Genomic DNA, 23,851 nt, shown 5'->3' on the forward strand with positions numbered 1-23,851 from the left:
TAAGAGAAGGACCGTCCACATAAGTTCCTATCTTGGAGATCTAGCCTGGAAATCCCTAGATTTAAAAAAAAAATTAAATGAAAAAAATAAATAAAATAAAGAGAGGGGTGGAAAAGAAGAACGGAATATCAGACATTTTAAGCTTCATCCGCAGTGACATTTAGGACCCAATTATACTCCACAACCGTAAGAGACTAAGACCGTGCAATGCAAAAAAATTAAAAATAAAAATAAAGCCCCAGCGCAACAAAACAAGAAAACATGAAGCGACGGTGTAATATGGTAAAAATGAAGTGCAATGCTAGTACAGAATGCAATTAAAACTTTGTGTGCCAAGGAGTCAGACGGCACCTCTTGACATAATCTCTGAAATGTTTCAGCTGAAACATAGACAAAGCAATAAAAAGAGGATATATGTTTATCATTTTAAGCATAACAATGTGAGTTAAGAGCTTAAGAATACAAAAAAGTACTTGGAATGAATAGTGCTACTCTTTTTCTTCCTCCTAAGTAGGCATAAAAATATTTTCATTTCCTTCTTCGTCTTCGCTGTCGTCTTCTTCTTCTTCTTCTCCCCCCCAAATATCATTATTATCAACAAAGTCCATTCATTTCATGTTACCGTTTACAATTTTAATGCACACACACACGCGCACAAATCAAAGATACCTACTGCAATAGAAAGTTGCTTCATTACCTTGTTTGCTACATTTGCAAATGTAAACAGAGCGAGGCTGAGCCAGCGCTGAATCTTATGCAAGATGGAATATCTTTGTTGCATACGTACACTGTAGAAAATAATTATTCAATATGTCAGGCACCATTATTTGAAATGTAATACATTAATATTTACTAGAAAAATAAGTTTTTTTTTCCTATTTGTTCTCCCAACTTCTTAAATGAAATAAGTTAATCTGACAGTACATCCAGTAGCTTGTAATATCTCTTGTAATATCCCTTTAAGAAAATAAGAACAACATCAACAACAACAACAGCAACAACAAGAACAAGAGGACTGTCTGGGCCAAGATCATGAAACTGAATTGAAGTCCAACCTTTGTTAGATTCTTGCAACGTTTGTGAAGGTTTGTCTGACAGCACCTTGAACCAATGACTGAATATTAAGTTATTTAGCCCTATTTCCCTGAGCAGTTATGCTGAGGAGCTTTCCCTTCATGGAGTTTTACAAAAGGTTTATTATTATTATTATTATTATTATCATCATCATCATTATTATCTTGCTCTCAAAAATATTTAAAAATAAGATTGGCCGTGAAGGCAAACACTATTAAAAGCCGGAGTTAAATCTGGTGAAGCAATTGGAGCAATTGACCACTGCATATCAACAATCTAAGGACTTCTGGGAAAGGTCAGTCCCATACTCTACCTGAAGCAAAATTGAGAGAACAGTTAGTCAAACGTTAATACTATGAATGTCAAGTCCATAAAGAAGCTTTCATATAAGAGAGAGAGAGATCAGAAAAACAGAGTATTTTCCTTTATTTTGGCCAATACCTCTCGCATGCACAATCTCCTGAGACGTAGAGTTTGCAAATCCCCAGATCTACTTTTGAGCTGAATCTCACCACCTTTAAAATTTAAGAAGCAGCCTGGAAAAGGAGGTCTTCTTGCCATAAAAGATCATGTTCCGAGACTCCCATGATTTTTACTTCCGTCTTTCCTGAGAATTTGTTATTTACTTGATTTCAGAGTGAAAGGGAAGGAACAGCTGTGGCTAAAAAACGAATGCTCCTGGTCTTCAACCTTATTGCATAAGCAGTGCTCCTGCTGCGCTAGAGCTCAAAAAGATTGAAGGGGTCTGTCGTAGGGGATCCAACAACAGCCACCCCCTGGCTTAGCACAAGAGACAACTAGAAAACAAAACAGGATAAAACCAAACCAAACAAAAACAAAAAAGCCCTACTTACTGCCTTTCAGATTGTAGAAATGCTGTTGCAGTAGGAGGTTCTAAATAAGGCCAAAGTGAACCCAAATGGAGAAAAAAAAATACTACTAGATTTCTGGGCATCAGTTTATTTAACAAGTCCATTTCACTATACAATGTGCATATGTGTACTGTACACCTGCTTCAGCATTATACATCTTTGCATTCTAGCCAGCTATGTTTCTCGTACAAGAACAAAAGCATTATTTTTGCCTGGTTAAGTTTTGCAAAGAGACCTTCCCTGATATATTGTCTTTTGTATAGAATTTTTTTTCTTTCTTATTTATAACTTTTTTTTTTTTTGCAGGATGGGTCCCGAGTGATTGATTCCTTTTTTACCCCTTCCCCATTCCAGCTGCCATCCTTTTTTTAATTATTTTTTATTTTTAATAATAATTGTCTTTCTTAAGAACTTTTAGTTTGCTTGTATGAAGCAAAAGGAGGGAAGAAGAAAAGATTGTATATTGGATAAGGCATGCTTGCTATATGAAGTGCTTAAGACATTACAAGCTATTGAATTCCCATCAAGGAAACCTATTTCTGTTTAATTGTGCTAAGTGCTAAGGTTTATTTATTTATTTATTTATTTTTATTTAATTTTTTTTACTCTTTCGGTTTGCCATTCGTTTCCGCTTGTGCATTGTTCTTATGTAGGCCCCTCTGGATGTGAGTGGTGAAGTCATACTTGTCCGTGCAAAAATATTGGCATATGCTGCATTGAAAAGGTCCACTGTCACCATGGCAACTCATATGCAAGGCATACATCACTTCATCCAGAAAGACAATGCCGCAGTGCACACACTTGGTTGATAGATCATCTTGAGTACTTCGGTCAACTTTCTCGGTTTTAACTACATTCAAGGAACCTTCATTTTTTACATTTGTTGCTGTCTTCGCTTTCTCCTTAGAGGCACCATTTGCAGTTGCCCCAGGTCTGGAATGTTTTATCGCCAAATCTAGAGGAATGTCATTGTCGGATCCAACAGCTGAAAAATGAGGAGGCAGATTAAAGGTGGGATAAGGCACATAGTTTTGGCAAGGATTTGGTAGGCCAGGCACATGACTCAAGTAGTGTGGATTCCCAGGAACGGACAGCTTATATTTACTCCAGAATCTCAGCCAATCAGCTTCGCTTTGAAACTCATTGTGTACAAATGGAAGTCCGAAAAGTGGGTACTGGTACTTCTCAATAGGGCTTCCGGGTGGCGAATAGTTTAGGTGTTTAGCAGGTCTCATGTACTTCTCTATTGGACTGCCTCTCTCTGAGCTTCCTTTTCCTTCTGATATGGAGGAACTATTGCCTGGGTCTCCAGAACTTTCCTGAGGACTTTTTATCTGAATGTGCAAAGGTTGCATCCTTTTATGAATATCCAGAGATTGGCCGACCAGTATTGACTGAGGAGCGGAATGGCTTTTAGTCAATGAACCCTGGGCTTCATATTTACTTAGGCTGGGAAGCTGGATTTCTCTCTGATGACCTTCTGTTAAATGATCCTCTGACCTCCTATCTAATGGGCTGCCGTTGACTTGTTCCTCGCTGTTCCCTCTCTGTTGTTTGTTTAGCTGCTCAGCCTGAAGAGCCTCTGGGTTAAGGCGTTTTCTTGTCCGTCTCCTAATGATCTGCTCACCGTTGTTCTGCTTAATGATGTTTAAAGGCCTGGGAGTCTGCATATAAAACACAATTAACATCATCAATAAAAGAGCAATGCTAAGCAAAGCTTTGCAAAACAGTTCATGCAAATCCCTTGATACACTTAAGAGTTGAGTCCAGTCCAATCAAGCCATCCAGGGGGACTGTTTTAAGAAAGGCTTTACTTGGAAAGAAGATGGCAAGGACAGTGAAGCACAAGAAGCTGACTCCCTAATTTTGAATAATTAAAACATGTCGCATGTTGCGTTTTGAATCCCTTTAGTGGACACCGAAGTGAATGTCATGATCTTCATACAACAACCTTGAAAGTGATAAGGCACCAGTACTGTTGTCCTTAGAATGTAAAATCCATGATTAGTTTCATATGGGTATCAAACATGTATCATATAAGTCTTTAAACCATTGTTTCACAGACTGGATACTTTATGAAACCTTCAAGGTTGTGATGGAAGGAAACATATAAGAAAGAGGAAGGAGAAAAGAAGAAACATTGTCAAACTGTATGGTTTAGAACAGTGTTTCCCAACCTTGGCAACTTGAAGATATTTGGACTTCAACTCCCAGAATTCCCCAGCCAGCGAATGCTGGCTGGGGACTTCTGGGAGTTGAAGTCCAGATATCTTCAAGTTGTCAAGGTTGGGAAACACTGGTTTAGAACATAAGAACATAAGAAGAGCCATGCTGAATCAGGCCAAAGCCCATCGAGTCCAGCATTCACTGTCACACAGTGGCCCACCAATTGTCCATGGGGATCTTGCGCAGAAAGAGAAGGCAAGACCCTCCCTTTCCCTTGACCCCCAACAAATGGTACTCAAGGGAATCCTGCCTGCCTCAACCAACATAGAGGCAGCACATGGACATCCGTTTCAATAACCACCGTTTCTCCAATGAGGTATGATCTATGCTTCTTTGTCCTTTATATCTCCTATCATATTTATTTATAACCATTTTCAGTCCATGATCAACTTGGAAAGCAATATATAAAGAAATTAAGAGTGTGATCAATGAACTCTGTAACAGCTTGAATTAATCAAATAAGCTAATATGCAAATAAAACCCACTTTACAGAGCTGTTCTTTTACTTCCCAATCTGCCTCCTTCATTAAGTTAATTTCTAAGATAATTAGAAATGAAGATAATTAATTTGTGCTCCTAACCACCTATCTCTGCTCGCTAAGCTTATTCAATTACAATTGCCAATCAAAAAACATCCTTATGATTTAGATGCAAGATAAGAAATGGTCATCTGTGCAGAGCCCAACATGGGATACATCATTCTTCCGTAGCTATGATTCTTAAAGTTCTCTTTAGCAGGATTTATTGATCAATGAAACAAATTTTCAAGACTTCAAATTAGAACTAATATATCTCTTTGTACATTATAGCAGAAACTTTCTGATTCTTTTTTCTGACAGATGTCAGTGACACTTCACAACTGGTTATTTACATAACGTTCTCTTGAATCTCTTATCAGTCTAGCACAGGGGTCTCCAACCTTGGCAACTTAAGGACTTGTGGACTTCAACTCTCACAGTTGGCTGAGGAACTCTGGGAATTGAAGTCCACAAGTCTTAAATTTGCCAAGGTTGGAGACCAATGGTCTAGGAAATAATTCTTACAGATATGAAAGAGACCTTGTTGCCCATTTACATAACACACTGGGACATTTGAGAGAAAAGGAAAGGTGTTTTGTGTAAATTTACAGGCCATCACACACAAAAAATGCACAGCCATAATAAGTGTCCTGTTCTCATGTTTTTGATTATCATAGTCTCTTTATCACACAAAGGGGAGTGGGAAATTTTCACATTAGAGGAAGAAAGATGTCATGATTATTATAATTATCTGGCTATAGGAAAAATCCTTCTTAGTTTTCTACATTTACAGAAAATGATAGGCAAACATTCAAACAAGGGTAAAATTCAGCAGGTTCTGGAGAACCAGTAGCGGAAATTTTGAGTAGTTCAGATAACTGGTAGCGGAAATTTTGAGTAGTTCAGAGAACTGGTAGCGGAAATTTTGAGTAGTTCAGAGAACTGGTAGCAGAAATTTTGAGTAGTTCAGAGAACTGGTAGTGGAAATTTTGAGTAATTCAGAGAACTGGTAGCGGAAATTTTGAGTAATTCAGAGAACCGGTAGCGTAAATTTTGAGTAGTTCAGAGAACTGGTAGTGGAAATTTTGAGTAGTTCAGAGTAATTTGGAGACCTGGAAAATACCACCTCTGGCTGGCCCCAGAGTGAGATGGGAATGTAGATTTTGCAATCTCCTTCCCCTGTGTCACACCCACATTTGAATTTTACCCCTGCATTCAAGACCAAGCCCTGCAAAAGATTATCTGAAGCTTAGCAAATAAAGCTATTATTTTGTTGCTAATATAATAGAAAGGATAACAGAATAACAGAAGGGACTTTGGAAGTCTTCTAGTACAACTCCTATGCAGTTTTAGACAAATGGTTGTCCAAAAAGAATGAAGGTCCTACTCCTAATGGGAAGAGACAAGGATAGAAGTTGAAGCAGAACATTTTGGTTCTCTGCAAATGGAGACAAAGGACCAGATCATTCATGGTTGCACAAGGCTCATGTGATCACCTTTTGCCACCTTCTGACAAGTAAAGTCAATATTAACAACTGCAGTGTTTCCCTTAACCACTGTGGCAAGAAAGGTTGTAACATGGGGCAAAACTCTCTTAAAAACTATCTTGTTTAATAACAACAGAAATTTTGGGCTCAACTGTGTTCGGAAGCTGAAGACTATTGTATTGCTTCTATGAACAGTGACTGAGAGAACTGGGCTCATGTGTAATAGAGACCTTCTTCCTGATAAAAGTAAGTATCTTATTATATGCTGATCTGGGCTCTCTGTATAAATAATATACTGAGGCCATGATGAAGAAAATATGTCAAGGGCAATAGTCTTAAAAAGGTAGATTGTGTGCTGAGACATCCATCAGCAGCAATGCTTGGATAGGGTCACTTCCAGTGAAGGGATACCCAAATTTTTATTACCACACTGTGGGCGTGGCACATTCAGGACGCCCTGCATTTTCTTTCAACATCTTTCAGCGCAAATTGGGTGCTCTGGGGTGGAGCTCCATTTTTGCTACCTCACTGCTTCCCCCCCCATCTGGGCAGTAGTCCACCCCGGTCACTTCCATTTTTTCCTGGGGCAGGGGTCAGTAACCTGCAGATCTGGAGGCGCACGTGGCTCTTTTGTGCCTCTGCTGTGTCTCCCTGTCACTCAAAATATGCATGACAACTGCCAATATGCGACACCCACTGATGTGCAATTTATTAAGCTTTTCGGTCACTGGTGAGCCAATCATGGATTAATCCAAGAAAAGAAAAGTTTCAGAAGAAAACAGAGCTCAACTATACATACTAGTTTTGTGGCCGCTTAGAAAACAGTTAGGCATGGGAAGGGTTTTGTGGTTCCCAATGTTTTCTTTTCTGTGGAAAATGAATCCAAATGGCTCTCTGAGTGTTTAAGGATGCCGACCAGTAGTGGGCAGCAGCCGGTGCGGTCAGATGCTCTGTCACAATAGGAAATTTATCTATCTATCTATCTATCTATCTATCTATCTATCTATCTATCTATCTATCTATCTATCTATCTATCTATCTATCCATCTATTAGATTTCCTACTATGGCTTGACTTTCTGGCTCCAATCCTCCCCCGCAGGGAGGCGGAACCAATTAAGATGTTCCGCCCCAGACGCCTGATGGACCCAGAGGGCTTTCAGACGGCACTTGGGGTTATTCCAGAGGCACTCGTCCACAGTTCGGCAGAGTCTCTTGCAGAGACCTGGAACAAGGCTGCAGCGGAGGCTCTTGACTGGATTGCGCCTTTGCGACCTCTCTGTGGCGCTAGACCCCGTAGAGCTCCATGGTTCAACGAGGAGCTCCGGGAGTTGAAACGCCAGAAGAGACGTCTAGAGAAGCGATGGAGGAAGAGTAGGTCTGAATCTGATCGAACACTTGTAAGAGCTTTTATTAAGACTTACAAAGTGGCGCTCAAGGCGGCAAGATGCGCGTACCATGCCGCCTTGATTGCATCAGCGGAATCCCGCCCGTCCGCTCTGTTTAGGGTGACCCGCTCCCTTCTCAACCAGGGGGGAGTTGGGGAGCCATCGCAGAGCAGTGCTGAGGATTTTAACACATTTTTCGCTAATAAAATCGCCCAGATCCGGGCCGACCTCGACTCCAATTGGAAAACAGAGTTGACTGACAACGAGTCAGTCGAGGTGACTGGGGCACGTACTTGTCCACCTGTCTGGGAAGAGTTTGATCTGGTGACACCTGATGAAGTGGACAAGGCCATTGGAGCTGTGAGTTCCGCCACCTGTCTACTGGATCCGTGTCCCTCCTGGCTGGTCTCGGCCAGCAGGGAGGTGACACGGAGCTGGGTCCAGGAGATTACCAACGCTTCCTTGGGGAGGGGAGTTTTTCCAACACTCTATAAAGAAGCGCTCATGCGCCCCCTCCTCCAGAAGCCTTCCCTGGACCCAGCCGTACTTAACTATCGTCCAGTCTCCAACCTTCCCTTTATGGGGAAGGTTGTTGAGAAGGTGGTGGAACTCCAACTCCAACGGTCCTTGGAAGAAGCCGATTATCTAGGTCCCCAACAGTCGGGTTTCAGGCCCGGTTACAGCACGGAAACTGCTTTGATGGATGATCTCTGGCGGGCCCGGGACAGGGGTTTATCCTCTGTCCTGGTGCTTCTTGACCTCTCAGCGGCTTTCGATACCATCGACCATGGTATCCTTCTGCACCGGCTGGAGGGGTTGGGGGTGGGAGGCACTGTTCTCCAGTGGTTCTCCTCCTACCTCTCCGGTCGATCGCAGTCGGTGTTAGTGGGGGGTCAGAGGTCGACTCCGAGGTCTCTCCTTTGTGGGGTGCCTCAGGGGTCGGTCCTCTCCCCCCTGCTATTTAATATCTACATGAAACCGCTGGGTGAGATCATCCAAGGGCATGGGGTGAGGTATCATCAGTACGCTGATGATACCCAGCTTTACATCTCCACCCCATGTCCAGTCAACGAAGCAGTGGAAGTGATGTGCCGGTGTCTGGAGGCTGTTGGGGCCTGGATGGGTGTCAACAGACTCAAACTCAACCCGGATAAGACGGAGTGGCTGTGGGTTTTGCCTCTCAAGGACAATCCCATCTGTCCGTCCATTACCCTGGGGGGGGAATCATTGACCCCCTCGGAGAGGGTCCGCAACTTGGGTGTCCTCCTCGATCCACAGCTCACATTAGAGAACCATCTTTCAGCTGTGGCGAGGGGGGCGTTTGCCCAGGTTCGCCTGGTGCACCAGTTGCGGCCCTATCTGGACCGGGACTCATTGCTCACAGTCACTCATGCCCTCATCACCTCGAGGTTCGACTACTGTAATGCTCTCTACATGGGGCTACCTTTGAAAAGTGTTCGGAAACTTCAGATCGTGCAGAATGCAGCTGCGAGAGCGGTCATGGGCTTACCTAGGTATGCCCATGTTTCACCATCACTCCGCAGCCTGCATTGGCTGCCGATCAATTTCTGGTCACAATTCAAAGTGTTGGTTATGACCTTTAAAGCCCTTCATGGCACTGGACCAGAATATCTCTGAGACCGCCTTCTGCTGCACGAATCCCAGCGACCGATTAGGTCCCACAGAGTGGGCCTTCTCCTGGTCCCATCAACTAAACAATGTCGGTTGGCGGGTCCCAGGGGAAGAGCCTTCTCTGTGGCGGCCCTGACCCTCTGGAGTCAACTCCCCCCGGAGATTAGAACTGCCCCTACTCTCCCTGCCTTCTGTAAACTCCTTAAAACCCACCTTTGTCGTCAGGCATGGGGGAACTGAAACACCTCCCCCGGGCATGTACAATTTATGTATGGTATGTTTGAGTCTGTGTCTGTTAGCAAAATGGGGCTCTTTTAAATATTTTAAATTATATTTAGATTTGTTATAAACTGTTGTGCTATGCTGTGAGCCGCCCCGAGTCTGCGGAGAGGGGCGGCATACAAATCTAAGTAATAAATAAATAATAAATAAATTTGTATGCCGCCCCTCTCCGTAGACTCGGGGCGGCTACGTGCACCATACGGGATGTGTGCACCTCTCTGGTTTTGCTTCTGCGCATGCACAGCAAATGAAATCTTGTGCGAGGATGCACACAAGAGTGAGATTTCAGCAATTTTCAGCGATCTTTTGCTTCCGTGCATGCACAGAAGCAACAATATCGGCAAAACTCACCCAAATCCCACTTTCACATGCATCCTCATGTGAGATTGCACTTTCTGTGCCTGTGCAGAAGCCAAATCTCACATGGGCGATCACACATGTGCCCATCGGGTGCACATACACCCGCAACAGCCTCAGAGGGTGCACTGGTAGAAGGTAAGATGAGTGGCCCCTCACTGGTGCCGACCCCTGTCCTGCGGTATGGGTAATCTGTCCGCAACACATTAATGAGAAGGATGCTTGATTATTATCAACTGCCAGAAGTGAAAATCTCCCAGAAGTGGAATTACAAGAATAAGAAAATATGCATTCAATGCAATGTCTCCAAAATAAACAGGAGGGATATGGCAAGGTGGATTATAAGACTTCACATCAGAGTTGTGAAAAATCTCCAAAGAAAAATAACCCTGAAAATTCAAGCATGTCTCTCTTTTCCTCTAGTCCCTGGTTTAGTACATTTGGATGGAATCAATGAATGGGTGGATAAATGAATGAATGAATGAATGAATGAATGAATGATTATACTCCCATTTTCTACTCTCTATTTTTGATAAATCACTTTTTACTAACTAATATATATATATGCACCTGAATTTAAATGTTATGAATTATAAATAGAATACAAGATATATACGGTAATGACAAGGACAACTTATATGTATACTGTTTAAGAAATAGAATATCGAGATATAAATTTTTATGTATTACTATGCAAAAATTTTACTATTCTCCTACACCTTTTTGATTCTGTACCCCCACTTTTTTTCTTCTTTTCACATCCCCCCCCCTTTTTTATTAATTTAATAAATAAATTTTATATTTTAAAAAAAGAAAGAATGAATGAATGAATGTTAAATCTTGGATAGATTTAATGTAGGTATTATGCTTTAAAGCAGTGTTTTTCAACCAGTGTGCCGTGAGACATGGTCAGGTGTGCCGCGAAGCTCAGAGAGAGAAAGAAAATGAGAGAAAGAGAGAGAAAGCAAGAGAGAGAGAAAGAAAATGAGAGAGAGAGAAAAAAAAGAAAAAGAGAGAAAGCAAGAGAGAGAAAGAGAGAAAACAAGAGAGAAAAAGAAAACAAGAGAGAGAGAAAGAAAGCAAGAGAGAAAGAAAGCAAGAGAGAGAAAGCAAGAGAGAGAGAGAAAGAAAGAGAGAGAGAAAGAGAACAAGAGAGAGAAAGAAAGCAAGGGAGAGAGCAAGAGAGAAAGAAAGAAAGAAAGAAAGATAAAGAGGAAGGGAAGGTGGGAGAGAGAAAGACATAGAAGGAGGAAGGGAGAAAGAGCAAAAAGGAGAGGAAGGAAGGGAGAAAGAAAGAGAGATGGAGAGGGAAAGAAAAAAAGAAGAAGGGAGAGAAAGAAGGAGGGAGAGAAATAGAGCGAAAGGAAGAAAAAAATGTTTTTGTCCAAACTTTTTTTAGACGCCCCCCCCCCCCCAATGTGCCCCAGAGTTTTGTAAATGTAAAAAATGTGCCGTGGCTCAAAAAAGGTTGAAAATCACTGCTTTAAAGCACTCAACCCACAGAAAGAGAGTCTAAAAAATTCTATCCTTGCCTCCCCAGTGACAACATGACATTCCCACCCTCTCAGCAACCTCAGGAACTCCCTCCCCAGCAGTAACATGCTTGACCAATGCCAATTACTACAGAAGTCAACACTTGGGGGCAGCACATTGAAAGCCCAGAGAAGTAGTAAACATATGCTCCTTATGAAAAGTATTGTTTGTTTGATTCTCTCTAGGCAAGATGAGGTGGCAACGTGGTAACATTCATATTAACATTCAAGTCTGAAATCCATGAATGTGAATAAAGGGTGCTTCCCAGGCTGCCAAAGTTTGTTTCCGTTTCTACGGCAGGGATTTGCTGTTCTCATTTTTCCCTGGCACCCCAGTCATGACTCCATAATCAGGTCCAAAACCTGCCTACGCACATCGCAGAAGAGATTTGGGAGAGAATCAGAAAGGCACAGAAAGGATGGGTAAAGCATTAGGCAAAACAGAAAAATAGACAGTAGCAGTTGAACTGTTAGTTATATTGTTGTTGTTTTTTTAAAGTAAGCTCTACCCTTATTTGCTGTTGTTTTTCAATTGCTAAGCTGTGTTGCAACTCCATGTACCAAAGAATGCTACCCGCCCCCTTCCTCCACTTTCTCCCAGAGTCCTTGTCCCCATTTACTGGGATATAAATTCATCTACTGGATATACTTTTTAAATTAATTGTCTAGTGCAGTGATGGTGAACCTTTTTCCCCCCCAGGTGCCAAAAGAGCATGCGCGTACGCTATCACGCATGCCTGAGTGCCCACACCCATAATTCAATGCCTGGGGAGGGCAAAAACAGCTTCCCCCACCCCGTGGAGGCTTCTCGTGGCCAGAAATGGCCAGTTTGCCAATTTCTAGTAGAGTCATGTTTTGATTTGATTTTGATTTTATTGGATTTGTATGCCGCCCCTCTCGGTAGACTCAAGGCGGCTAACAACAGTAGTAAACAGCATATGACAATCCAATATAAACAGTTAAAAACCCCTATTGTAAAACCAACATACATATAGACATACCATGCATAAAATTGTAAAGGCCTAGGGGGAAAGAGTATCTCAATTCCCCCATGCCTGGCGGCAGAGGTGGGTTTTAAGAAGCTTACGAAAGGCAAGGAGGGTGGGAGCAATTCTAATCTCTGGGGGGAGTTGGTTTTGCCCTCCTCAGGCTCCAAAGGCTTCCCTGGAGCTGGTGGAAGGTAAAAACACCATTCCCCATCCCCCTGGAGGCACCTTGGAAACCAAAAATGCTCTTCCAGAGCCTCTCTGCGAACCAAAAATCAGCTGGCTGGCACACACATGCACATTGGAGCTGAGCTAGGGCAATGGCCCGTGTGCCAGCAGATATGGCTCTATGTGCCACCTGTGGCACCCGTGCCTTAGGTTTGCCATCACTGCTCTAGTGTTTTACATTTAATTACATAGACTTTTCCCCCTATGGTTAACTCTGTAGCAAACTTAAATGTTTCGCCCTTTGCTTGATAAAATTAAACTCATTAAACATTAGTGTGCATCAAGTAGAAACATAGCAGCTGATTTCAAGACTAGTATTTAAAATGGTTTTATCTTAATTCATAAAAATGAAGGTAGCTCTAACTTACTACCAATTAGCATTGGCATTAATAATTGGTTTCTTTTTAAACCAGGTTTTAAAAATCCCTTGATGCCATCCATAACAAAGTGCAAAGATGCCAAAATAATGACACATGAGTGATGATGTCATCACAGAAATAGATGACTCCTGAGTCATGACATTTGTCATAAGTATGTAAATCACAGTGTTTCGGTGATAATGTTGTCATTTGTTTCTCTTGCCTCCTCCAACAGAGGTCCATGCCAAAGAAAATTATTCTAGTAGTTATTAGTAATTCTATATTTTTTTACCACAGCAAAAGAAAAAAAAAAAGGAAAAGAAAGAAAAACCTTGTGCAAATTTAAAAGCATTTTAAAAAGTAACCTTCAATTGCCAAGTAAAACTTTGCTGCATGAAGTGAACTATCTTTACATGTTGCAGGGAAATACATCTAGTGAGACCAAGAAAAAGGGACTTCTCAGTGGTAGCTCTCTCCTTATGGAATATTATTCCCTGGAGATGAGATTGGTTCCCACCTTGTTACTTTTGCAGCAGACCCTGAATTTATGATTCTGGGAACCCTAAGCTGATTCAGAGCCAATCAAGTGTTTGGTTGTTGCCTGTTGTGATTCAGCCTGAGGCTCCTCAGGGAACGGCTGGACCTCTGCCGGATCCATGCCCAGAGGAGGAGGACAGTGAACAGGAGGGGGAGGACCAGGCAGATGGGGGAGAGGAACGTCAGGAAGAGGAGGAGGGAGAGCAGCCTGAGACCCCCCCGGGGAGGGGGCTCTCCCCAGCTAGTAGCCTGGATTCATTGGATGAAGACACACAGGCTATAATAGACATGAGGCAGCGACGTGCAGCTCAAAGACGGGGCCAATTAGAAAGGTATTTCCATCCCTGAATTGGCAACAGCTGGGTTTGGGTGTGGTTCTCCTCAGCAGGGTTGAAAAGGCAGGCCCGCCCTTACAGTCTTGTGGAGAGTTATCAACTGGGAGTCCTGTGACCCTGCTTTGATTCTCGGCGTCTCTGATCTTGGCTTGTGGCCTAGAAGTCTGGAAGACTTGGGGGAGGCGTGGGTTTTATTATCTCCAGCGTTGTTTTTGCCAGCAAGAATCCTGTTTTATTGCCTGGCCTTCGTGAAACCTCTGTGAAGCTTCATAGTGTTCCTGTCTATAAGAACAGTTTTTGTTACCTGTGGTTGCTTTCAATTATATAAACTGCCTTTGCTTTTTACCAGTGTGTCTGGATACTCTTTTTGGTTGGTGTTGGCGTCTGGGGGGACCCAGACAGAACATTGCCAATATATGGAAAGTATGTATGGCTTTTATATTTCTGATTTTTTTTTAAAAAAAATTAAGCTATCTGGAATCATTGTGTGTGAATTCGGCAGTTATATAAGTTTGTTTAATGAATAAAACCTTGTGGCCCAGTTGAAACAAAGGAACAAACAAAAAGTATTTATGATAAATCAAAATATAAACGAGCTGTGTGCTCTTATCTTCGTTTTATTTGGCTTTTTTTCTGTTTACATGTTGTAGTCCAGCCCATTTGAGGTTAATTAGATATAATTTTCCATTTTAGCTAATGCATGACACAGTATCACAACTGAAATAAGCCAAGACCTTTTAAAAATAAATGAATGGAACCTTCACGAAGTGTGAAAACTAGTAAAAAAATGAACGTTGATCCATAGATTACTTTAGGCCAGGTTTTTTCCCCTCAGTTGCTAAGGTTGGGAAACACAAATTTAAGCCAGCTAATAGCTGAAGATTCCTATGAATTCAACCATATCCTTTACCCAAGAACCAGATCAATTTAAATCAGAAACAGAAAACTTCCTGAAGCTTTTCCTGCCTTTCTGATTTTAAGCCAGGGCTCAGATCCATTAACATAATGATGATAATGATGGCATAATGATGCCATCAGCAGCAACCAAGCTCAAGACTGGCTTATTCAATATACGACTGAAAAATAGGCTGAAATAAGTGGAAGCTCGGCATAGACCGTCTAAATTTGCAGAGTGGTTTCATGAAAATAAACTTACGGCTAAGTGGGAAGGAAATTTTGCAAATTCTTGTTACTATTTAGATATTTAATCAGAAAGGAGGCACTGATAAACACCAAAAGATATACCCTATTTTCAGTGCTGGGTTCTGACTCACCTTAGCTTCCTAAGAATGCAGAATGCAGCTGCGAGAGCAATTATGGGCTTCTCTAAGTATGCCCATATTACTCCAACACTCCGCAGTCTGCATTGGTTGCCGATCAGTTTCCGGTCACAATTCAAAGTGTTGGTTATGACCTATAAAGCCCTTCATGGCACTGGACCAGAATACCTTCGGGACCGCCTTCTGCCGCACAAATCCCAGTGACCGGTTTGGTCCCACAGAGTTGGCCTTCTCCAGGTCCCATTGACTAAACAATGTCGTCTTGTGGGACCCAGGGGAAGAGCCTTCTCTGTGGCGGCTCCGACCCTAAGGAACCAGCTCACCCTGAGATTAGGATTGCCCCCACCCTCCTTGCCTTTCGCAAACTCCTTAAAACCCACCTCTGCCGTCAGGCATGGGGGAACTGAAACACCTCCCCCTTGCCCATGTTGTTTTGGTGTTTGATTGATTGTGTGCTTGTTTTTTATATATATTGGGGTTGCTTTTATGCATTTTTTAACCTAAAACTGTAATTAGATTGGTAATTATTAGATTTGTCACTATGTACTGTTTTTGCCATTGTTGTGAGCCGCCCCAAGTTTGCGGAGAGGGGCGGCATATAAATCCAATAAATCTAATCTAATCTCTTGTACTACATGGGTGCAAGCGGGTGCAGTGCTGAAAACCCAGCTTCTGTACATGCGCAGAAGCAAAAAAACAGCTTCTGGGTGTGCGTAGAAATGAAAAACAAGATGGCGGCACCTACAGCACCATCAAGAAAGCTGGTTTGTGGGCGTGGCCAACTAGCCATCACTGCCAGTACTGTGAGCAGGGGGAAACTGGTTCTATCGAAATGGTCCAAATTGGCAATTTTTGAATATCACAATTTGTATAATTAATGTTCATCTTGGAGGTAGTTATTTATATAGTTAACCCCAGGATAAATTAGGAAACTTTTTCTTCTCTTTCAGACCACCCGGAAGATTGATTGATTAATTACCTTCAAGTCAGTGCCACTCTTAGTAACCATATAGATAAATTCTATCCATAATTATCTGGGATTATCTTTATATCTTGGGTGACCCTTCTGGGAGTATCCTGGGGTTATACAATCTTGACATTCTCTCAACTCCCCCAGGAAACAAACTCCCCCCACTATAATAACGAGCTCAGCAAGATTTGGAGGTATTCTGGAATAGAGGGGGAAAATAATTAACCCTCAATTCATGCCTTTTTATATTTCCTTTCAATTAGAGACATAAGCAGTTTTCTTCCATTAGAGTTAGAACATTCAACCTTTTAAGCTTAGTACAGTGGTACCTCTACTTAAGAACGTCTCTACTTAAGAACTTTTCTAGATAAGAACCGGATGTTCAAGATTTTTTTGCCTTTTCTTAAAAACCATTTTCTACTTAAGAACCCAAGCCTGGAAAAATTTCCCATGAAATTTGAGAGGCCCGGCCAGTTTCCTGCCATTCCCCTACTAATCCCAGCCATCTTGGGCTTTTCTGGGCTGCCAGAGGAGCCGTTCGGTGGCGCTTAAGGAGGAAGCATTCTGCTTTCTCTGGGTGCTTGAAGAGGGAATAAACCTCTGCCAGCACCCAGAGAAAAGAAATGCTCCCTTCGTTCTGGGCAGCGACTGTCTTCCTCTCTTCTTCCTCCTCCCACCCAAATTCCGAGCTTTTATTTCTTTTCCTAATGGGTTTGCATGCATTATTTGCTTTTACATTGATTCCTATGGAAAAAAATGGCTTCCACTTACAAACTTTTCTAATTAAGAACCTGGTCACAGAACGAATTAAGTTCTTAAGTAGAGGTACTACTGTACTTTCTACACGACTGGTTGGCTGCTTCTAGGTTTCCAAATCAACTGGGAGATGCTACCGGTAGGAAGTGAACGTCCTGAATGGAGATTCTCAGTCATCAAGGTCACGGTTGTCCCAAAGGTGCTTTTTCAAGAGGCAACTGGACTTTCTGGTTTTTCTTTGAAAATGTTTCACTTCTTATCCAAGATAGCTGGAGAAGTTTATTAGATAAGAAGCAAAACGTCTTGGAACTATGAACTGAACTTGCCATAAGCTTCAACTACCACCTTCTCTATCATGAGAAGAAAGGAATCTTGGAAATGCTCTTTTCCGACATAATTCTATGCACTTCTTGCGTGAAAGAAGGAAATAGCTCCATTTTTATTCTTTGTTTTGTCTCCAAGTAAATAAATGCCTCGTTGGGCATCTCCAACACTGATTCCCTTCTCTATGGCATATCAGCATCTTCCATAATGAATCACATCTGATTCTGGAGTGACCACACTGAAGAAAATGTGCAGTTAGGAAATTAACCACAGCTGCCCAACTTCAGCTGAGTTGCTGAAAACCTCCCCAATATAAAACAAGCAAGTTCTTCCTACCGAATGAAGCTTCTGGTAGAGACCACACGCATTGCAGACATATCCTCCATTTGCGTTCTTTCGCCAGAGTGAGGTCTTTGTGGTCAGGCAATTGGCACAAAAAACACCCGAGCCTCTGCGTCTCTAAAATTGTGGATGGAAAAAAGAAAAAAAATGTCAAAGGTTAGTCATGTGATCTGTAAATATGACAACTATACACAACAGTTTTCTATCTAGCTTGATGGTATAAAATTATACCATACTGCACATAATCCTGATTTTCATGTCAATTTACACTCCACTAATGGATCAAGTAGGTAAAACAAAAATACTTTTGTTTTCCACTGAAGTTTTAATTTGGTAAAATACATTGAATTTGTGCCTTTTACTGAGCAGATTTGGTGCCTTGAATTTTAAGGGTTTTTTTTTTTAGAGTTGTGTTTATGTATTCCCGCCCGCCCTCCTGGATTTTAAGTTATTTTAATGATGTGACTGTTAACACACTTAAAATATAAATTAAAATTATTTCCAATTAATTTCAGTTTGCATTTAGCCTTATTTCGGTTCTCAGAAAGTCTTTCTGTCTCTTTAACAAGATGCAAAGTGTTAAATTACAGGCTAACATAATTATAAAAATCACATAGGCTGTTTTTTATTTCCTAAAGCCCACCGAAAGCATGGCTCAAATTCAGTACTATGAAGGTGTACATAAAGCTCTACTTTGGTGATAAAATCACATGATGCTGTCTCATCAGCCGATGGTGTAAAACATACTTTTAGGAACGCAAAGTGAACATAAATGAGGGTGTGATTGAATTGCATAGCTTTCTTAATCCCATAACTGAGAAAGTTCTGTTAGATTTCTTCTATCCTACAAAGATATCGTTCAATCTAGTGAAGAGAATTTCACAGAAGACTACAGCAAAATAAAGCATTACAGGCTGACTTTATAGACAAAACTGTTACTAATAACAGTTATTGTGGCTATTTTCTCTCTTTTAAGAAAGCAAGACTTCAAGTTTCTTTTTTAATATAATCATTTATTAAGAGTTCTTCAGTTTGCACAACTGTGAAAGGGCAAACCATTTCAGTAAAAAAAAAATTAAACTGATTTTGTTTCAAATTAAAAAATTACTAACCTTGTAAATCAAAATTTCAAGGTTTCCTCAAATTTAAGCAATTCGTTTAATTTTACTCCATACTATAGGGAAGGAATACTGGTGCCAAGAAAGTACAATGGTTATAATTGTACTCTGATACATTTCAAATGGAAAGCTTTTTGCAGACATAATTTTGGCTTGCAGCATGGAACACTTTCTTGGCATAGAAAGGGCATTTGATTCATCGGGTGTTTCGCAATGTATCACTAAAAAGACCTGGTGATCAGCCAGTTCCCTATAGGGTAATTTTTCCATCCAGATGTAAGCGCTATCAGAGGCCCTCGTCAGCTAAACTAATTATGATTTTGCATTTGCTGATGGCTGCTCGCTTCTAACGTTTAGCTTCCCCATTAATCCACTTTACGGCAAAAACATAGGAAACACGCAGAATTAAGGTAACCTACACGGCTATAAAATTCTAACATAAGTGCAACATTTTAGGAAGATTGGGGAAACATTTTCAATAAGAACTGAAGTCAGGCCAACAATTGTCTTTTAAACCACAAATATAGTTTCATTAGTGTAGCAAGTTGGGTTTCTTTAAGTCAAATCAAGAATGTCAAAGGAATAATCAGCTCTTTCATTTCTGTCTCTAAACTCAATACAACTGAATCATAACTATTAATTATATTTCACTCTTTCACCTAAATCTCAAATGCAACTGGACTTGATCTGTATGGAACAGTCTTAAGTAGTTTCAGATTTATGTTTAAAATGTTTGATTTGTTTGTTTAAATACATAAAATGCACTTCTTGGACCACAATAATATACAGTGTTCCCTCGATTTTCGCGGGTTCGAACTTCGCAGAACGTCTATACCATGGTTTTTAAAAAATATTAATTAAAAAATACTTCGCGTTTTTTTCCCCTATACCATAGTTTTTCCCACCCGATGACGTCATATGTCATTACCAAACTTTTGTCTGCCTTTAAAAAACATTTTTCAAATAAACTTTAATAAATAAACATGGTGAGTAATAATCTAAATGGTTTCTAAGGGAATGGGAAATTGTAATTTAGGGGTTTAAAGTGTTAAGGGAAGGCTTGGGATACTGTTCATAGCCAAAAATAGTGTATTTACTTCCGCATCTCTACTTCGCGGAAATTCAACTTTCGTGGGCGATCTCGGAACACATCCCCCGCGAAAATTGAGGGAACACTGTAGTATGCAAGCTAACCTATTAGTAAGTTTGCCTAACAAGTAAGTATCCAGAGTCCTTTAAAAAACAACAACTATGTAGGCTAGTTTATCCACAAAAAAGCTCAGCTGATGGCCAAAATACTTTCTTTGTAGATCAATAAACTTTTAGTTAAATGAGATTAGAGTTACACCATGCAACGAGATCTAATGGAAACTCTTTTGCATGGCCATCTTTTTAATCTGTTTGAGAAACATATCAGTCTGTTCGAAATGTTCTTAGAAATGGTATATACAAGCAGAGACACGCTGAACAGGGTGTATACCAAGTGTGAGTTGTTCCATGCTTGACAAGTTTGATGATTATTTGGCAGATTTTTTTTTATAGAGACCAGATAATTGTTTTTAACAAACAAGTACTCATCTGGAGTTGACAATTTACAGTTTTCTCCTCCTATATGTTGTGCAAACATATTTGTAACAAAGGCATAGGGCATTACTTATGTAATTGTGGCCACCCACTTAATTTTCTGAAAACTTATCACTCTCTTCTCATGCATTTCCACGATTATACTGAATTAATATCTCATTGTAGCATTTATTTGAATTTTAGTCTTGATCATAAACAAAGGAAGCATGAATATTTATTGTTCTGGATATATGTGTTTATGCTTTTTTAAAAAGAAAAAAAGATGTACAATTTTAAAAAAAGATTTATACCCAGAGGAGGTGCATTTATTTTGTGCAATAAGCATGGGGCTAGGATCTAGTTTAACTGGATGAATTAACAAATGGATAGAAAGATTTAACAACGCTTTGGAAATATATATACTGGAAATGTTAAATTCAGCTTCTTGGTAGAACTGACATCTGCTATAACCTATATCCAAATTATCATAATATAAACGTTCTACTATAACTGTAAGTAATTTTACTTGATTATTTGAAAGATTATGTAAAAATAGTCAGACATGGAAATTATTATGATTTTTTTTTGTCTGCTAAAAGAAAGGAAATAATCTCCAAAGCCAGAGGGGGAGGGGGAAAATCTGGCCATACATTTCTCCTTACTATACAGAGGACGGATTGTTGTGGAACTCATTATGTTAACCCAGTTATGAATACAGAAAGGATGTACTATTAATAAAGGATAAGTGGATGCTATTTATTAATTTTTGAAATTACTTGTTGGAAAGCAAGATAAATCAGATAGCGTATTGTCCGTTTAGAAATGTTAACTATTTTTGAGTTTGGTTGTTGTATGTCAAATGGCTATTTTGTATAATATACGCCATAAAAAAATATCAAACTGAAGAATAATATTCTAACTTTGAATGGATTACAAGTTACAAGTATTCACTTGTGATGTGGTGACAAGTACAAATATATTTGACCTACAACAGTGATGCCGAACCTTTTTTTCCTTGGGTGCCAAAAGCGTTTGTGCACGTTCTATAGCATGCACATGTGTGCCCACACCCACAATTCAATGCTCCCATATGCTCCCTGTCCCCCTTTAGTATACAATCTCCCCATACTGCCCCACCCATGCATACATGACTCCCCTGCCCACTTTCTCCCCCGTTTCCTGACTCCCAGTGGGCCCAATAGGCCTATTTTTCAACCTTCTCAGGTTCCAGAGGCTTCACTGGAGCTTGGGGAGGGCGAAAACTGCCTTCACTGCACACGCACACACCCCGAGACTGAAAACACCATCCCAGACCCTCCGCATGAGCCAAAAATCAGCTGCTGAAGCAACAGCTCGCATACTGGCAGATAGCCACCTGTGGCATGTGTGCCACAGGTTCACAATAAATTATCTCTAATGTGGTCTTCCTTGAATGGAGGTTGTTCAGATATGCTAAACATCAATTCCCAGAATTTCCAGCCAATGCCATCAAATGTTTTGTTGGGGAATTTTATAAATACATCTGGAGGGCACCTGGTTAAAGAAGGCTATTATGCTTGCCTTGGTTAGATCATACATTAAGTAGTCTTAGCTCCAAATACTCTTTACTGCTCGATTGTTTGCATGAGCTGTCAGCATTCAATTAGCCAAAGCCAACGGCTTTGTAAGTAGATCCCCAAAAAAACCCTTAATGTAAAAAAGAAAAGAAACCCAACACTCTATTCTTGCTAATATAGTGGATTCCTATAGGAGGATGTGGGCAGTGTGATAGTTCTGTGGTTAAAATGCTGGGCTTGTCGGCTCAAAAGTCGACAGCCCAAGTTTGAGATCTGAATGTCCCATAACAGGGTGATCACCCATCTTTACCTAGCTCCTGCCCACCACGTTGTTTAAAAGCATGCGAACGTGAGTAGGTAGATAGGTAGAAAAGAGCACTCTGTGACATCATGCTGGCCACATGACTGCAGAAATGTCTTCTACAATGCTGGGTCAATGACCTTGATATGGAGATGAGCACCACCTCCATAATTGGCAATGATTAGAGGACTAAAATCTGCAAGGACTGCTTTCCTTTCCTTTTTCCTTTCTTTTCCTATCTTTCCCTTCCTTGAGGATGTGGAATGTTCTATTAACCATAGTTTATATCTCTATGTACAATTTATTTGATGTTACTCTCTTTTGTTCAGAGCAACCCTAAGCTCATGTCCAAGATTTGATTAAACAGCAATTTGAAAAATTGCTAGAGTGAAATATGTTAAGGAAAACAGTCCAATTCAAATCATGTTTAGAAATATATAAACAAAAATTTGTATTAAAGAACTGAAGAGTTGAGACTTTGGCTTTCCAGACTGATCAGGTGCAAAAGTCATCCAATTGTACATTTTCATCACATTTATGATTTCCAGAGCTGAAGCTGTAGTTATAAATCAGCACAAGAAAGCATGGAACACATTATGGGCTAGCTATAGATTTTAGGGTTGTTTGACATGAATGTACCACATGGTGCTACTGCTATTGCCTGGTTGTGCTCTTTTAGCTTAAACCATACATAAGAATGTTGAGTTTGTTGCTTCCTTTTCTACAGTCTCTTAAAAACAGCAATAAGTGGAAGGTTATGGAGCTTAGCAGCAAATATCTTGATGGAATTGAATCTCTAGAATTGTGCATGATAATTCTGATTCTTGATGCATAAACATCATCATTTGAGAGACAATTCTTCTAATGTGTGTTCTTTTTCCTTTGTTATTGAGTGTTCACCAATAAAAGTATTAATTCAAGCCAAACATTTATTTAACGCATTCACTTTCCAGCCCTCCTTGAATGCTATTTCCACTCTCAAACACAAATTTCAGAAAATACATTTTTTTATTTTGGAAACACGCGTACAAGGTAGGTATTAAATGTGACAAAGGGCTCCTTATGAGCTTGAGAAACACAGTTTAAGTCAGTGGTCCCCAACCTTTTTTCCACCAGGGACCAGTTTCAGCAAGACAATTTTTCTATGGCCCGGTGGGGGCGGAAAGGGGGTTTAGCTTATCGTTCCATTGTCTCTCCCCCCCTTTTTTAATTTTGCGGGGGAGTTGAGGTGACAGAGGGAGGAAGGGTAGGAGGGGGCGGTTTCCTGTCTCTTTCCCCTCCTGTTCACTCGGGACCGCCGTTTGCCTTTCAGCAGTTCCAGAGGACATCCCCCCCCGTTCCGGCTGGGATTGCAGCAAGGAATCCCAGAGCAGGGGGAGGTGCCTCCACAGACACAGTCACCTTCCTTTGCGATCGCTGCCTGCTTGGAGCGCCCACCACTGCCAGGTCTGGTAATTTTCTTGCAGCAAGGAATCCTTCCAAAAGAAAATTACCAGAGCTGGTGGTGGGGGTTTCATGGTCACACACACACCCCTGGCTTCGCTCCCACCCAGGACCCCGGGAATAGGGTGGGGGAGCCTAGCAAAAAAAGAGCTGCACAATGCCAAAGCCTTTTCGTTTGAGTTGCAGGCAGAGCAAGGGCTTTGCAAGGGCTTCTCAAGGAGGAAATAGACCACTTTCGACGAGAGAAGAAAGACAGGAAAGGAAGAAAGCAAGCAAGCAAAGGTTTTTTCAGCCGGAGGCAAATGGCGGTCCCAAGTGAACTTGAGGGGAAAGAGACAGGAAACAGCTTGGCACTCGCCGGCTCCACAGTAGCTGCTGACTCCGCGG

At 41.0% G+C, this 23,851-nt stretch overlaps 1 protein-coding gene across 6 annotated transcripts in view; it reads right to left on the bottom strand.

Moving 5' to 3' along the window:
• Positions 1 to 2,018: 2,018 nt before the first annotated feature.
• Positions 2,019 to 23,851, bottom strand: part of TRPS1 (transcriptional repressor GATA binding 1) — a 334,371-nt gene continuing 312,538 nt past the window's right edge. For all 6 annotated transcript variants that reach the window (XM_070748224.1, XM_070748225.1, XM_070748223.1 and 3 more), the window contains 2 exons: positions 17,478 to 17,600; positions 2,019 to 3,610 (listed from right to left, as the gene is read on the bottom strand). In XM_070748224.1, coding sequence (XP_070604325.1) covers positions 2,549 to 3,610; positions 17,478 to 17,600 — 1,185 coding nt within the window. In that variant the 3' untranslated portion in view covers positions 2,019 to 2,548. The remainder of the gene's footprint in view (positions 3,611 to 17,477; positions 17,601 to 23,851) is intronic.

Source organism: Erythrolamprus reginae, chromosome 3 (assembly GCF_031021105.1).
Source record: "Erythrolamprus reginae isolate rEryReg1 chromosome 3, rEryReg1.hap1, whole genome shotgun sequence".
In the NCBI taxonomy this organism is placed as follows: domain Eukaryota; kingdom Metazoa; phylum Chordata; class Lepidosauria; order Squamata; family Dipsadidae; genus Erythrolamprus; species Erythrolamprus reginae.